We start from the raw sequence: 17820 nt of genomic DNA on the forward strand, positions 1-17820 counted from the left end.
AATTTTTAGAAAAAGGATTAGGATGTTTTTGAGCCTCAGGTTTGAAGCCTGTGTTAGGAAAAAAAAAAGGTTTCAAGCATGTTTAGGGATGCGTTATCTTAGGTGAAAACAATAACAAATTTGTGCTTGTAGCCCCTTCTCAAAATGTGGTTGGTTGTAAGTGGGTGTTTAAACTCAAAAGAAATAGTGATGGTTCTATCAACAGGTATAAGGCCAGACTTGTTGCCAAGGGGTTTCATCAATAGTTTGGAGTGAATTTTGAGGAGACTTTCAGCCCAGTCATTAAACCTCCCACTGTGAGGATTATTCTTTCTCTTGTTGTGCAATTTAATTGGCCACTTAGACAACTTGATATCAGTAATGCCTTCATACATGGCTATCTTCAAGAGGAAGTTTACATGGTTCAGCCCCTAGGGTATGTTGACCCAGCTCATCCCACTCATGTGTGCAAGCTTCTTTAGTCTCTTTATGGTCTCAAACAAGCCCCTAGAGCTTGGTTTGAGAGGTTCTCCACTGAATTGTTGCATCTGGGGTTTCATGCTTCCCTCTCAGATTCATCTTTGTTCATTTTCAGACAAGGTTCTTTGGTTGTCTACCTTCTAGTTTATGTTGATGATATGGTCATGACTGGTAACAATCCTCAATTTTTATCCTCCTTGATTGCCCAACTCAGTTTAGCCTTTGAGCTTAAGGATTTAGGTCCTCTTCATTATTTCCTTGGACTTCATATTACTAGGTCTTCAAAAGGCTTATTTTTTACTCGGACTAAGTATGCTCAAGATTTACTTCTCAAGGCTAATATGCTGAATTCCAAGCCTACTTGTACTCCTTGTGCACCTAATGCTAGGTTGACTCCTACTAATGGTACATTGCTTTCCAACCCTCATGAGTTCAGGAGTATGGTTGGATCTCTTCATTATTTAACCTTCAAAAGACCTGATCTGAGTTTTGCAGTACATTAGGTTTGCCAATTTATGTCTCACCCTACTGATGCTCACTTAATTGCAGCCAAGAGAATTCTTAGGTATGTGAATGGTACCTTGCATTATGGTGTTTTTCTTCAGCCTGGAACTTTCTCTTTGTCTGCCTTCTCTAATTCAGATTGGGCAAGGGATCCCTTTGATAGGCACTCCATTACTGGTTACATTGTTTATCTTGGTTACAATCCCATCACTTGGAGTGCTAAGAAGCAAGATACAGTCTCTCGTTCCTCCACTGAATCTGAGCATAGAGCTCTAGCCACCACTGCTGCTGAACACTATTGGCTTCGCCAAGTTTTGAGAGATCTTGGCATTTTTCTTCCTGTTCCTCCTAAGATCTGATGTGACAATGTTGTAGCCCTCGCTATTGCCTCTAACCCTATCTTCCATGCCCGCACCAAACATATTGAGGTGGATTACCATTTTGTTCGTGAGAAGGTGTTGTGCAAGGATTTTCAGATTAAATACATTGCCATGGGTGATCAGCTTGTTGATGTGTTCACCAAGAGTCTATCCACTTCTTGGTTTGCTTTCCTACGCTCCAAAATCATGGTGTCTCTTGACCCCATGGTTTTGAGGGGGGATGTTAAAGTAAGTAATGAAGAGGACACTCAACAATCCAAGTCCTCTGTGCAAATAACAGAAGTAGTCTTCAACGACTAGTTTCTTATTGAAAACAATGTGGTATAACTTAGCCTATTTTAAATGAAATGGATCGTTTTGGTCTTAGTCTATTTAAGCTTAAATGAAACGGATCGTTTTGTGGTTGGTGTCTTCTGTTTCGTCTTGCAATGCTCTGCCTCTCCTAGAGTTTGAGTTCAAAGATGGCTTCAGTGCACAGTTGAGTTGATTGAGCTATAACTACCTTCTAGTTGTAATAACTACCTTCCAGCTGTAATCCCTGGAATTACGAAGCATAATTTGGAGATTAGTTATATTCAGTTAGGGAGGTTTTGCTTTTGGAATGATCTCAATGTAATTATGCTATATAAACTGCTAGTGGCTATTGTATTGATTAAGCTTAGTGAAATACATTTTCATTTTGTATTCTCTCTAGAAATTTCTCTCTCTCTCTCTCATATTTTATTGTTTGCTCTTATTTCCGCCATTGTTGTACACAATCACAAGCTTCAAAATCTTTCAATTTCATTAAGAAGGTATTCTCCCAAGTTTGTGCTAAGCTTAACTTTTCATCCATAAAAAAATTAGAAAATTTGATAGCTAATCTACGTGTATTATGACCATCACACCAATCTTCACAACAAAGTTTCATGAAAGTTTATTAACTCTTTTGGTTTGTCCCTTTCTAAATAGAAAATATTACTGTAACCACAAAACCGGCTAACTAGAGGTCAATTTTGTTTTAATTATTTTTATTTTTAAATAATATTTATACAGATAAGTGTAATTGAATTAACGGGTCGCAAGGGGTTAGTCTTTTTCTACCATTGAAAACTTTTGGCACGTAGAAGACCAAATTGATAGACATATAATTTTTTTTTAAGTAATGTTAGGGATATTATAAGTGTATAGACTTTACAAATTAATATTACATCTTTTAAAAAATGCAACATAAAAAAAAAATACTAAACTTATAAATTTAGTACTTTTTTTTATAATTATTGATGAGGTACCAATCACATTGATTACCATGATAATCTATAAATCTTTTATAATAAAATTCTTAAGTTTTTAATATATTCATTTAATGTTAAATTTCTTAGGAAATGAAAGGTAATTACAGTGAAATGACATGAAAGTTTATTCAACGAATCTCTTGATTAAGATATGCATGAAAATAGTGATTGCATGCATGATGCAACATAAACCAGCTCCAACCAAGAAGCTGCCAAGAAAAGAATTAGAGATCAAATGGGAAACTTGCCGGAAATAAACTCTGTAGGTGAGAGTGATTGGTTATAAATCATTAAAAAAGAAAAGGATAGGGGTTTATACCATTTGGTACCTTTTTATATTCTGTTTTCACTAATCTATCTATACATTGTTCAACTTCTATATATATACATTTATATGTTTAGGCTTGCCATAAAACTAAACACTCCCAACACAAAGTTTCCTTATTGGCCTGTAGAAATCATCAAAAAGATGTTGCAGTCTGAGCTAATCATGGATTCAATTTTTGACCAGGTTGAACACCCTGACTTCAACATGGATTGCCTTGTTGATTTCTATGACTCTGATCAGATCCCTACATTTTTCACCGCAACAGATGACTATCCGGGGCTATTTTCACTCCAATTTTCACCACCCAGGTTCACTACAGGGCCAACTTAAGGTATTGTGGGGCCTAAAACAACAACTTTAAATGAGATCTATTATTATATTTTGAATATTATTAGAATATTTATTTAAAAAGCGACAACTTTAAGTGAGATCTATTTTAATATTTTGAATATTAATAAAATATTTATTTAAAAATTGATTTTTTTTATTTAAAATCTATTTTTTAAGAAAAAAAATTACAAATTAAAACAAACCTATGGCATTACTCAATGACTATAGAACTAAAATAAACACTAGTTATTGAATGAAGTAACTAAATACTAAAAAAATATGATTGAAAAGTTTAATAAAGTTATATATTTGTAATTTCTAAATAGAATTTGAGTATAAATTTATTTACTTTTGTAAGATTGATGAGTTCTTTTAATATTTATGTGTGAGAGATTAAATGATTGATCCATCCAATGAAAATATTTTTCTTTAACTGGTTTTTCTTTGATAAAAAACTATTTTTTATTTATTGGTGAATATTTAAGACTTAATTAATACTTCTATTGGTATAAGAACATCTCTATTGGTAAAAATTTAGGGGCTTTTTTTCATTGGGGGCCTTAGGCGGTTGCCTATTTGGCTCAATGGTTGAGCCGGCACTGGCTTCAATTGTGATGACTTCATAATCACAACCGAGGAATCTGAATTTTCTTCAATCCCATGTCCCACTTATGATGTTTCCCAGCAAATCTTTTTGAATGATGAGATAGAGAGTATGTATGGAGGTTTGGAAGACATTTTCCCCACAGAAGTGGGAATTTTGTTCACTGGACAAGACCCTTATTATAATTGAGGAACCCTTTGCAATCCTTGCCCAGTGAAGGAGAAGATAGTTTCAGTCCTATCCAGTCCATGAATTCTGAATCATTATTAACAGATGTAGTGTCTGTTCAATCATCTCTAACATTGCCAGGAGAAGACATGGAAATAGATAACCAATTGGGCCTTTTTCATCTACTTAAGGCTTATGGTGAAGTCTTTGAGAAGGATCAAAGAGAGCTTGGGCAAGTTATTTTGAGACGCATCAGTGTGAAAGGTAGCCCAGTTGGCAAAACATTGGAGCACCTTGCTTTCTATTTATCTAAAGACTCTGAGATTAATCAAGGTGAGAATTTGAAACAAGAGTCCTTGAAGAACTACAAAGCTGCATTTCAGGCACTCTACCAGGCCTTACCTGATGGGAAGTTTGCTCACTTCGCAGCAAACTCTGCGATTCTTGAAGCTATCCCAGATGATGTAGAGACAATACACATATTGGACTTTGACATGGGAGAAGGTGTTCAATGGCCTCCAATGACTGAGGCCATTGCACACCAACACAAAACATTAAAATTGACATCAATAAAATGGGAAGAGGAGGATTGTAATGGTGCTCCGTTGTGGAGGTTTGAGGAGACGAAAAGGCGGCTCTATGATCAAGCAAGAGCTTTTGGCCTAAAGTTGAAAGTGGAAGAGATGGGAATTGATGATTTGGTAAGTGAACTAAAGGCGAAAAGGGGTGGAAGGAGAGAATGGTTGGTCTTTAATTGTATGGTTGGGCTTCCACACATGGGGAGGGGAAGAAGTAGAAGCCTTGCCATGGATTTTCTAAGGGCGGCTGAGGAATTGATCGCTATTTCTGCCAATTGTAGCACTATTCACAAAGGTATTATAACCTTTGGTGATGGAGAAGCTTGTGAAAAACTGAAAAATTGCTCAGATTTTGGGTCATTCTTTGAGGGATATTTGGTGCATTACAAAGCCTTGTTAGAATCTTTGGAAATGAATTTTCCACTTCATTTTACAGAAGCAAGAATAGCCCTGGAATGCCACTTTGTGGCACCTTATATCTCTTCTCTTGCTTGGTTCCAAGGATGGAAGGAGATAAGGGGAGGTTGTCATCTTGAGGCGGGACTCGGGTTGGTGGGTAAGAGACTGAGCAAAGAAACATTCATGGAAGCAAGAGAAATGGTAGAAGAAGGGGAAAATAAATATAGGATAAAGATTGAGGGACATATTGGAAATGAGATGGTCTTAGAATGGAAACGAAACACAACAGTGAGAATTTCAAACTGGACAAATCATAGCTAAGGGGAAGACACTCAACTCTTAAGAGTCTTTTTTTTTTTTTCTCCGGTCCACATAACTGTAATTGTATAAGATTATTTTTGCCAATATAGCAAAAAAAGAATATTGGATCCTAGCTATCTCGGTCCTTCTAACGTCCAAAGCAGATGAGTTAGTTTGGGTGCTAGACTCGAAGGGAGTTTTCTCAGTAAAATCAGCTTACCTTGCTTCAAAGCCCCAGTTCAACACGCCAGTAAGCCCATATGTGAACTGGAAGAAGCTTTGGAGCATAAAAGCCCCAGAAAGGTTAAAAATGTTCCTTTGGAGGTTATATGTCAATGCCCTCCCCACCAGAGATAACCTTATCAAGCGTATGAATATTGCTGATACAACTTGCTTGCTCTGTAACGAGTCTGAAGAGAACCCTTGTCACCTCTTCCTTCGCTGTCCTGTTGCCAAAGCCCTATGGTTTTCTGCGTGTTGGGTTTTTAAAGCCGAGGATGTCACTGCAGTGTCATCAGAAGACGTGGTCAACATTGTACTCAACCCACCTAATGCTCTCTACAATGCCGGAGAACAATGGAAGGTCTCTCTAACCATGGCCGCAACCTTAGAGGAAATCTGGTATCTCCGAAACTCTGTGCTGCACTCAAATTCTCCCTTGGACCTGCATGTTTCTGTTCAACTGATTCAGAGAAGATGCCAAGAATATATGGCGGTGTGCCCCATATCCCCTACCCAACCGGTGCCTCAAGATCCTTCACGATGGACTCCACCACCACCGGGATGCATAAAACTCAATGTTGATGCGGCCTTATCCAGCTCCAAGGCAGCCGTAGCAGTTGTTGCAAGGGAGTGTTCTGGCCACATTTGTGGTGTTTGGGCCAAAACAATCTCCCTCCGTTCACCACTCCAAGCTGAAGCTGAAGCGATCCTGTGGGCTGTCCAGATTGCTTTAAAGGAAGGTTAGACCTATGTTTCTATTGAAGGGGATTCTAAGACCTATATGGACTCTCTTTCTCCTCTTAAGGTTCAGCTAGAGTGGTCCATTCGAACCACCATTTCCAACGTGGCTGAGTTAGCAAAGTCTTTGGCTAGTTGTTCATTTGTTTGGGTTAGGAGGTGTTGTAATGCTGCAGCACATGTAGCTGCTAAATTTGCTTTAAGTTCTTATTTGTCTTTCCTTTTCTTCAAGGATTATCTTCCCCCAGCGATTTCTGCTGTTTGTAAGGAAGAGTCCCAACTTTGTTCCTCGTTTTTTTTCCAGCAATAGATTGAAGCTTATCAAAAAAAAAAAATATATATATATATATATATATATATATATATTATACCATGTTCCGAGAGTTACATTACATAGCAGTTGCTATCACTATTATGTTTTACGTAATTGTCCCAAGTCCCAACTCCTAGGTCATTGTCTTAAAACTTAGAAGTCAACTAACATTGCTCCCACTTTGCATTACTTGCACATGAATTTCTATTGGTTCCAATAGCAAGAATTTAATTCAGGAACCCACTGATTTAACTTGCCTCCATTCAGAGATTGACTGGCGAAGCGACCAATAAGTTGATTGCCACGAACCCCTATGATTAGTCTTTTATAATCATTCAACCATTGTCTCTATTTGGTTCATTGTTATCATAGTGCAATATTTGTAGAATATGAAATGATTAAAGGAGAGAAAATGGTCGTTCTCGCGGCTTAAATGGGATCACATTTCAAGCATGAGCTCTAGTACAAATGTTTTCTGAGCCAAAAATAAATCCAGAAATGGGGCTAGTATTCTGCCCCAAATGCTTGACACTAATAAGTGATTGGATAAGGCAGTCCTGAGAGGATTCGTACCAAGCGGTAAACATGGTCAAGAACAATATAAAGCGGTGAAAACAGGAATCACATTCACCTAGAAATGTTAAAATTATTATTTAACCAAAATTCTAACATTGTTTATCCCTAAATAAACTCCCCTTAATAAATTATACTTATTAAATTACCAATTGTCCTCAAAGTTTAAACTATTAAAAAGTTTTGAATTTAATAATTTAATCACAATTCTAACAATAATTAAGGAATTAAATTCCCCAGGTTAATCCCTAATTAGCATAAAACGTGACCTCCAAAGCAGAAAGTATCACTTGCAATCTCATGAGGCCATGACTAGCCCATCCCATTTTTCTTTGAAAGCACCATGCATCTCATGAAACTCGCCAATTTGATTTGGATATCAGAGAGAAATTGCAATTATTTTTCTATCTCATGAAAGTCGCAAAATTTGAATGAGATCCCAGATCAAATTTGCAATTAGTTTTTTCTTTAAGTTGTTTTTTTCCTGCTCTTGTTTTTTTATGTCGATTGCCATGCCAGTGGCCAAGTACATGGCGACTATTTAACTGTAACAATCCAGACACCTAACCACAAGAATTTGCTATCAATTAGAAAGAATGTCCCACTAATGCATCTAGAAAACTCGTTTTCTGGTCTACCTTCCTCTCGAAAATCAATCTTTCCAGTTAGATTAATGACACTAGGAATCAACCACAAACCATGGCTCAACCTAAAAAGCAAAGCAACGCCAATATTGGTATTGAACAATAATTGATACTTAACACCATCGGTATATATGCAGAAAAGGAGTTACTATAACATACATCCCATGCATTAAACTGGAGTTCTAATTAAGATAGGGTCCCATCATAAGACAGCATTCTCTTTTTTTTTCTTTTTCTTTTTCTTTTTCTTTTTTTACTGTCAAAATGCCTACCTGAAGTAAACCGAAACCTGCGGGATATCGATATCATTGTCATCGTCATCCTCACAAGCCACTACCACATCAAGGTGACGTCGATATGGAGGTAGATCTGCCTTGGCCACTTCCCTAGCCAAATCCACTAACTTCTTATCCATGCGCTCTCGATGCTTTGGGAAGATGCTATTATAAAGTAGGCAACTCCCATAAGAGATGCTGTAAGCATTCAAGTCCTTGTCTTTCAGCCATTGAAGAAGCTCCCTCAATGTTGGATTGTCCTTCAAAATCCATCTGTCCCACACAGTCCAGCTCAAGTCTTTGTGCTTAATCAATTTAGGAGGAACTGGCTCAGCTATTGAGAAAAGAGGGAGTGCTAAGTTCGCAAAGGTGTTTCGGTAGTCCTCTAATTTATGCCCTCCATCTATAACCTTGTAAAGCTCCAAGCAGACAAGACCTGTCGCCATGGCAGTGGCGGTTGCAATTGCCGGGATGATCCTCCCTGCAATGAACTTGGCCTTAAGCTTATCAACTTCAGGGATACCATAATTCCTTGCCCTCATGTTTGCAAGTCCAGCTATTAGGTCCATATGATAGTTTGTGTCATCATCCTGGGCATAAAGAAAACATGTAAAAAAAAAAGTCTTAGTCCCAAAATTTTGGGATCAGCTATGGATCCTTAACAGACTAGTTATGGTCAGCCATCTAGAAAATATGTTAAGTGCACTAAAAACTTCTCCCTCCCCTTCGGGCCAATAGTTATAAAAATAATAATAATAATAATAATAAATGGTAGATGCATGATTCTAGAATAGAATCTAACTTAACACCAATTAACAGAATTCTGTATTTGAGATTTCAAATGAAGCACGAACTGAAATGAGATTGTCTCATGCGTGGAGTGAATTCTATAAGAATAACAAAGGTGTCAGTGTCATATGTTTTCAGAAGCAACACTAGTTTGGGATGAACAAGTATAAATATAGCAATCTATTTATTAACAATGTTGAAGAATATAAAAGAAGTCTATTTCCTGATTTTGGAGATATAGAAATAGTTTGGCAAAAGGTCCCTATCATCATGTGAACCAGCACCATGCCAATCTTCTCATAGGCCACTCACGGATACAATTTTAGAGAACACTCAAAAGACCTTGACCTAACTTTGGGAAGATTTGAAAGGTATGAGCTACCTCCTTTCATCCATATCCAAACATATGACCCAACCCACCATAAAAATGAACCTCCAGAAGAAGGTGGAAAAGCCACAACATAAAAATCAATTATTTAGAGCTAACTATAACAAATGATAGTAAAGTCCAAAACGATTTACTACATGGAAAAGGGAAAGAGTACGGATGAGAGAATAAGAAGAGAAAACAGGAGACTAACCTTTTCAAACTGAATTGGATTCATCTTGAAACCTTGGGGCAACTGACTCTGGCATTCTTCTAACTTCGTGATCAACTCATCAATAACAGCAGCATCATCAATCGATGAAGCAGAAAGGGTGCTAGCTTTTTCATCTGTCTCAATTTTAACACCTTTCCTGGGCTGGAAATCAGGGACTATCACTTTGTTAACAGCATCAGCCATCTTGCTAGGGGACTTGACCCAGTCAGGAATTGGGATGCCAAATGTCTCTGCACGTAGTACAGATGCTGCCATAATAAAATAAAGGTGACTGAGATCATCAACTGAGAACTGCAGTGGGCGAGGGAAGCGCTTGGGAGCAGACCAGAACGGCGTCCCATTACTGGTTGTGGCATCCTCGGGAAAAGTGTATGTTAACTGCTTCACACGGTTGGCAAAGTAATCTTCGAACCTGGTTCCATTAATACAAGCCATTAGACACTGAGTTAAAAATGTGATCAATCCTATATTGTAAACTAAATAAATGTAATTATTAAATAAAATAAGTACTTCAAACGAGCCCATTTTATGCAATCTTGGAATGCTTCACATTTCTCCTTGTCAAGGCATTCAAGAACACGTTCCAAGTTGTCCCTGGCCTGAGCATCGCCAGCATTCTTCATTGCAGATGTGTATTCATTTGGGTTGATTAGATAAGCATTCACTTCAGCCGGTGTCTTCTCAAGCAAACCCTCAAACTCAGATCGAGCCCATGTCAAGCAGTGGTCAATATTGTGAGGGAATGAATGAACTGTGCACATGGGTGCTTGCTTTTCAGGTGGATCACGAGAGGCACCATAATTTTCGGTAAGATGAGGAATAACCATCTGAGTGTTGCACTTGGTACCTAGGGTCCCTGATTCCAATAATGGCTGCTGGAAATATAAGCATCTCTGATCAATGTAAAGCCTAGCATTCACATTGTCCAGAGCATTGATTACAACATTCAGGTTTTCCCAGAATGTGTCATCAAATACATTCTCTGTCTCAGGGGATGCGCGGTTCTGCAGTGCTTCAATGTTGAGGCGAGGGTTTATCAAACCAGCAGCTGAAGCAGCGACTGTTGACTTAGCTTGCCCAATGTTCCAGTCCCGGAAGAGAAACTGCCTGCTGAGGTTACTTTTCTCAATAACATCATCATCTGTAATTGTTAATTTCCCTTGTTTATTACAAGAAACCCCCATCAGCGCTAAATTCTTCAAGAACTCACACCCCAGTGCACCAGATCCCACAATAAATATTTTTGCATCCTCAAGGTTCTTCTGGAGTTTGGATCCAAACACTGAAATTTGTGCATCATAACGACTGTTTAAGGGTTTCAGATCACTAGGATGCAAGGGTTCCGTGGGAAGGGACTCAACTGAGTCGAAGTAGAAAAACTGTGCCAAAAAAGAAACATATAAAATATCAGAACTTCAACAACATTGGATAAAATTTCATAATATTTGAGTTGATGGGAAACTCAAGACAGCAGAAAAACACTGGAGTTCACTCAATCAGTTGAGCAACCCCAACCATAGTCTAGACAAAGCAAAGCTTCAACTAGACCAAATTATCAATCTATCAAGTTTCCAGATCCACTCAGAACTGATCCCTGACTAATGTGACTGACCTGGAAAAGAGGATTAAACTTCCCAGAGCAAGCCTTCACAACTTCCTGTCCAACAATACCACCAAACATTGCAGCCATGGGATTCAGCACAGCCCTAGCACCAGATGCAAAATGACGAAGAAGGTTTTGGTCAATTGCCTCAAGCCTCCCATCTGATAAGGTATCATTGATGCCAATGACCAGAGAAATGAACTTCTGAGCATCATCCTCTGATCCAGCAACTGGAAAGCGTCCAAACTCCAATATAAATTTATCAAGCGCTTGAAATGCCAGGTGTAGGAGGGGTGGACGGTCAAACTTGGAGAAGTCACTTAGAAGGAAATCACCAGGATCCCTTAGTGCTTCTCGCAACGGCTTAAAGTTTAAAACCTTAGGTTGCTTCACCTGTGTGACAATACCACCTTTCACATATGCAGCATACTGTGTGGTGTCCTCCTCAATAGCAAATGAGTATGGTCTTGCATTCTTAACCTTCCTTGGCTTTCCATCGTTCAGTTCTGTCATTCCATGGACTTCAGAGAACACAACCAGGTCCCCATCCTGAAACTCAAGCCTCTCATCATCAACGCAGGATACAAGTGCGGGGTTGTCATTGCTAATAGACGCAATTATGCCTGTATGTGGATCCTCACCATCCACGTCAAATACTGTAAACTCAGGACCAAAGTCACAAAACACGCTACCAAAAAGGCCTCGTACTTCAGATTTTATAAAGGATATTGGAGGTTGATGATTACTGCAGTAATCATCAAACTCAATTGCTTTCTCCAAGCTAATATCTGTAAAAACTACCACCTGTAGAAATTCAAATGCCAAAGACAGGCATAGTATTTGTCAGAAACAAAATCAGAATCAAAGCACATACATCTCTCTTAAGATTCAAATTACTTTTTGTTAAAGTCATGTTGAAAAAAAAAATGCAGCTATTACGTCCATCTAGTAGTTAAAGAACAAACATAATTTCATTTCACAAACTCATAAGCAAACACACTAACACAACTATTACAAGTAGCACTAACCTGATGAAAGAATAATCTCAGATGCCACAGATAACAAGCAGAATTTTACAAGCTTGAACATTTATCTGGCTGATATAAATATCTAGAGAGAGCTGAAACACTACTTGACATGTCCACATTTCCCCCTTTAACTGTGGTCTGTCATTCCCAACTTAATTGACTCCAAGAATCATTGAACTTATAGTTTTTAAAACCAGACTAGACATCACCTTGGACAAGGACCAAGGAAATAGCTGACCAGTTCTACCGCTCAGTTGTTTGGCCAATGGTTCATGTATTCTAAACATTTATTCAATGACAGTTATTTATTGGAGAATTTTAAATCCATTTATCCATGTGCCCAACCCTAAAAATTTGGGACTAAGGCTTTGTTGCTGTTGTTGGAGCCATTACCACTTGCAGCTTAGTGGTAGCAGTTTCATACATATGATGTATGTGTAATTGGTTTAAACTCTGCTGCCCTTGCTGTTTACATCTCATAACTAGAAAGAGATGTTCAAGAGAAGTTATTTTTCTCACCAGGGCTGGGTCAAGTTTAGTAGCGCCTATTAAGTCGCCAACTCTATTTGTCTATAATCCTCTTTGAATTCATTGACCTTATTTTCAAGACACTTTATGTTGACTTATGTTACAAATAATACATATTGAAAAATTAAACGACAAAGACTGAAATATGGACATGTCAAAAAATGGTTAATTCCTATCGATCTTGGCTGAACTCTCTTTCTTCTATCCACCCATCTACATGCACATATAATTCTGTAAGGAATGGCTTTAATTTTTAAGAGGTACCAACCCAAGGGTGGAACAATAAAAGAATTTGCACCCAGTGCTCAACATTCTCACTTCTGCAGGATCTAGGAAACATGGCTTTTAGGTACCCACAATACATCAATTGAACAGAGGGCATTTGCCATCACACTTAGGTCCAACCTCTCTGAGGATGGTACAATATTAAGAGAAATAAGCTATGACTATAATGAATTAAATGTCTTACCAAGTTCCATACTCTGCAATGTTAGCATACTATGTGGTGTGATTTCTCTTGGCATGATTTTTTATTAATCAATACTATAATTTTAAATATAATTTTCTTGTTTCCTAACATTTTAACTTAATTTTCTTTACTGCATCAACGCATACCACTAAACCATTTTTTATAATGTTCCAGACATGAGGTACTAGCAATGAAAGCTAAGCATTCAACTCATACGCAATTTCCTAAACCAACAAGTGTTTAAATAACTCAAATGCATTACCTGAAAATCCGAAAGTTGTTCCTTAGTCAATTCACTTGTCAAAGTCGAAATGACCACTGCGTTATTCAACTCTTGCAATTTCTGGACAGAAGCAAGGGCACGATTCTTCCCCACATCATCCTCAGTAAAAATGAAATTTCCAGACAAATCCCACAACTCCACAACACCATCATCATGCAACGTCACAGACTTCACACCAGCAAGAACAAGGTTCTTTGCTGCAACATTCATAAACCCCAATTTTTATAATGCCCACACAATATCATAACTACTATTGTCATTTAAATATATATAGTTTACAACTTTACATCATTGTAACATAGTCAAAAACTAACACTACTAATAAGCATCCTCAACCGTGAACTCAAAGATTGAGAGTAAACTAAACCCCATTATTTTACATACCAATCTCAGCACGGAGAACCTGCATCCTGGAAAACAAGGTTCCTTGCTGCAACATTCATAAACCCCATTTTTTTATGATTAACATGCAATATCACAACCATTATTATCATTGTATGTTATTTTGATAATTTGATAGTTCAGGGAGGGGGATTTGAACCCTGAATGTATCCCTTGAAAACATAAGGAGGTGTCAACCAATTGTATGTCATTGAAATATAGAGAACACTATTAATAATATCAGCTACCGCATATTTAAAGATGGATTTTAAACTAAAAATTGTTAATTTTTCATGCCAATCACAGCACCAAGACCCTGCATCCATCCCAAAAAAACAAATTTCGTTTTTATGATGACCACATAATATCACAACTATCACTGTTGTTGTATGCCAATCAAATATACTTTGTCATTGTAAAATAGCCTAGTACTAACACAAAGCATCAGCAACAATGATTTGAAAGATCGATATTAAACTAAACTCCATCAATTTTACATACCAATCTTGACACAGAGACACTGCATCCCAGAACAAGTTTCTTTGCAGCAACATTCATAAACCTCAGTTTTCATGATAGTAATAAGCACTGGCAACCATGAATTTAAAGATTGAGATTCAACTCAAAGTCTCCAACCCGTTATTTTGTACATACCAGTTTCTATGAAGGCTATGCAATATCACAACTATTATTGTAATTTGTGTGTGGTAAGATAGCCTAATACTGACACTACAAAGCACTAGCAACCATTGAGATTAAACTAAAAATATAATCCGTCAACTGTTACATACCAATCTCGGCGCCGAGGCCCTGCATCCCGGAAACAAGAACATTAGATGCAAATAGCCGCCGCATCGTCTCGCGTCCATAAACCGCGAGCTGGCGACTGTGGAGATCTTCATCGATATCAGTCGAAGCTCCATTGCCTAAAGCCATGATGGAAGGTTCTTCCGCAGCCGATGTCGATGCCGATGTGTCGCCGCTGTCGCTGATCGCTTTGCTGTTGTTGTTGTTGTTGTTGTTGTCGTTTCCCTTAGTGTTGTTCCTCTCTGTGGTGGTGGTGGTGGTGGTGGTGGTGGTGGTGGCCGCAACAGCGCAATGCTTCTTCGGCAAGGTCGTCTCGATGGAAATGATCTGATGAGACGTCGTCGTTTCAACTCCTTCTCCTTCTTGCTTCGTTTCGACCTCTCCTCCCACACCTCTCTTTCTAGGAAGCATATAGTTTGAACTGCCCGCACAAAATTTCATATTCATTATAACAAAAAAAACAAATCAAATTTTCTCGGGAAAATCGTCGATTTTTCTCGGAAAATACACACAGAACCTTGATCTAATAGCCAAACACGTTAAAAACTATTTAAACATTTCTTTTTTGAAAAGAAAATTAATAAATAAAAGAAGAAAGATAGAGAAGGAAGCAAAGAAGATACCTAGTGGACTGTGAGGTAGCGATCGTTGAGGGATTCTTTTGCGTGCAGCGTTGGATTTTGGGCTTGGTTAGGGTTTCACGGCTCTCTGGATTCTGAGCTAAGATGCGATGGTGTTGTTCAGTTCCGTTTTCATTTCTCTTTGGTGTGAGAGAGAAAGAAAGTTTGAGATATATAAGGGAGAGAGAGAAAGTTCAGTGGGGCGGTGAAAAAAAGTGATGATATTCCTTGGAAGTGTTTGGGTGTTTGGAGCATTTCAGTCTAGTTGTGGATGGGGTTAGTGGGTGTTTGTTGAAAATTAAAAATTTATTGTTAAAAATACTATAGTAAAATATTTTTTATTGTTCCAAATTAAAGTTTACCTATTTTTAGCATTTGACTGGTTCATGAACAGTATCATTTATATGCCAAAAAACGCAACTTAGGAAAACGCAATAAGCATTACACAAACGCACCCTAAGTCTAGCATGATTGTGTTGGTTTTTTTTTTTTGGTAAATTGCAAATTACTACTTGAAATTTGAGGTTGACTATATTTTACACTTTGAAATTTGGTTTTGTTAACAATTCACTCTCCACAGCTATTTTTTGTCGTTAAGTGACATCACCATGCTGATGTGTTTATTTTTGACAAATCAAACTTAAAACTACGTCGTTTTAGTGATGACTAAGCAAAGAGTTGGCATGCATCAAAACTACGTAGTTTCAAAGTTAAACTTAAAACAAAAACCTCCCCTTAAATGGCACAGTTTCAGCCAAAATCCTAAAATCTAAAAACAAAAACTCACAACAAAAAACTCAGTTACCACAAAGTATGTTTCTTTGAATCTTGTCAACAGGAAAATTCATTCATTAAAAACCCAGTTAGAAGCTGCAAAGTATGATGTGATCAAATATTGCACAGGTACCTTCATCTCAATATCTGCTATTGGTCTTGTTGTACTCCGCATCTCGATGTAGAGGGATAATTGTTACTTTGGCAGTTACAGATACAGATGAAAATTTTGAATTCATTCTTTTCATGGAAATTGTGTGTTGGGGAAATTCAAGTTGTACTTCTTGTAATTTTTCCCCAAAACAAAGTTAATCCTAGGTGGTTGGAATAGTTTTCATAGTTCCTTGCAGGATAAAGCTAAACGTCCAAACTTGTAGTTCCCATTTTGAAGTGGTTGAATATTTGTGGAAACTTAGGGTATGTTTGGTAACCGTTTTTTTTTTCTCAATTTTCTGTTTTCAAAAATAATTTTTTGTTTCCTAAGGCAAAAAACTTGTTTGGTAACCATTTTTAAACAAAAAAACAAAAACTATTTTCAATTTCCAAATTGTGAAGGAAACTGAAAACTGGTCTTCACCTGTTTTTATTTTTTAGTTTTCACTGACCACAGAAAACACGGAGAAACACGCTGAAACCACAGCTGATTAATGAACCAGCGCACTGGTTCGATCCACATGACTGACTTTTTTTTTTCCCGCGCTTCCTTTTTTTTTTTCACTCAATAGTAGCGCCTAACGTATCTGATACCCTTTATATCAACATATGCACCTCCAATGCCTCCATCTTTCTCACAAAGAAAACCTTGATTGAGAGAATCAGTTGTAAGGTAAGTGATTGGTCTTCACCGGATGAAAAACATGACTCCCTCTTGTTTTTCATTAGATTCTATGATTCCTTTTCTATTCATTATCTCACTCTCTTTTTCTTTTTCTTTTTTCTTTTTTTTGTTTGTTTGTGTGTGTGTGTGTGTGATGTAGCAGGTCTGTGCGAATCTGTCAAATTTGGAGAAACATTTCATAATTTTAGGGACCTAATCACTCAAAGGTACGGGTCTTTTATCCCCTGTTTGAGTGCTACCTCCCCTATTTTCTTGGGCATTACCCTTTGTTTCTTTAGCTGTTTAATATGCTTTGTTTCTGTGCCCTATTGATAGTTGAAAAGGAACAAAGTTTTGGTTAGACTGTGAACTAAAATTGGAAAAGAAAGAAAAATGAGAGTAAGAATAGAGTGAGTAAGAATTAGTTTTTTGTAGTGAGTTTTTGTTTTTAGATTTTATAATTTTGGCTGAAATTGTGTCGTTTAGGGGGAGGTTTTTGTTTTAAGTTTAGCTTTCAAACTACGTAGTTTTGATGCATGTCAGCTCTTTGCTTGGTCATCACTAAAATAACGTAGTTTTATGGCTGATTTGTCAAAAATAAAACACATTATCATAACGATGTGTCACTTAACGGCATAAATTAATCGTGGGGGGTGAATTGCTAACACAACCAAAGTTCAAGGTGTAAAATCAAGTTTTCAAAACTTTGAAATGTAAAATCCAGTCAATCCCAAACTTTAGGGATGTAATTTGTAATTTACCCTTTTTTTTAAGGCTAAAATCCAAATTTCACATATTAAGTTTAATTAAATTTTATTTCAGTTCTTTAATTTTACTTTTCTTTAATGGAGTGTTTTAAGTTTCAAATTTATTTTTTCTTTAAAAAATTTCAAATTTATTCAATTCAAATAAATTTCATTATAAAATTACTATTAAATTTTTTTTTTTCACATGAAAAAACTCTATAAATTTATAAAAATATTATATATTTTTTTATGTGAGACTTTTCTTTTCAAATTTTTTTTCATTA

General features: G+C 37.1%; 3 protein-coding genes across 3 annotated transcripts; 2 read left to right on the top strand and 1 right to left on the bottom strand.

The window, feature by feature from the left end:
- The first annotated feature begins 623 nt into the window (after window positions 1-623).
- LOC142608831 (uncharacterized) lies at window positions 624-5345 on the top strand. Its single transcript, XM_075780497.1, has 5 exons — window positions 624-897; window positions 1009-1290; window positions 1339-1571; window positions 3129-3253; window positions 4094-5345. Exons 1-5 carry the CDS (start codon window positions 624-626, stop codon window positions 5343-5345), a joined length of 2166 nt encoding a protein of 721 aa, XP_075636612.1.
- A 289-nt stretch (window positions 5346-5634) lies between these two features.
- On the top strand, window positions 5635-6291 carry LOC142608832 (uncharacterized). The gene has a single exon (XM_075780498.1). It carries the CDS (start codon window positions 5635-5637, stop codon window positions 6289-6291), a length of 657 nt encoding a protein of 218 aa, XP_075636613.1.
- Window positions 6292-7880: 1589 nt separating this feature from the next.
- LOC142609872 (ubiquitin-activating enzyme E1 1-like) lies at window positions 7881-15429 on the bottom strand. The gene is made up of 7 exons (XM_075781595.1): window positions 15203-15429; window positions 14564-15000; window positions 13371-13588; window positions 11093-11887; window positions 9991-10859; window positions 9460-9892; window positions 7881-8679 (listed from the first exon to the last, which is right to left on the bottom strand). The coding sequence occupies exons 2-7, from the start codon at window positions 14988-14990 to the stop codon at window positions 8083-8085; spliced, it is 3339 nt and encodes a 1112-aa protein (XP_075637710.1). The 5' UTR covers window positions 14991-15000; window positions 15203-15429; the 3' UTR covers window positions 7881-8082.
- Between the last annotated feature and the right edge of the window lie 2391 nt (window positions 15430-17820).

This window comes from Castanea sativa, chromosome 9 (genome assembly GCF_040712315.1).
Source record: "Castanea sativa cultivar Marrone di Chiusa Pesio chromosome 9, ASM4071231v1".
In the NCBI taxonomy this organism is placed as follows: domain Eukaryota; kingdom Viridiplantae; phylum Streptophyta; class Magnoliopsida; order Fagales; family Fagaceae; genus Castanea; species Castanea sativa.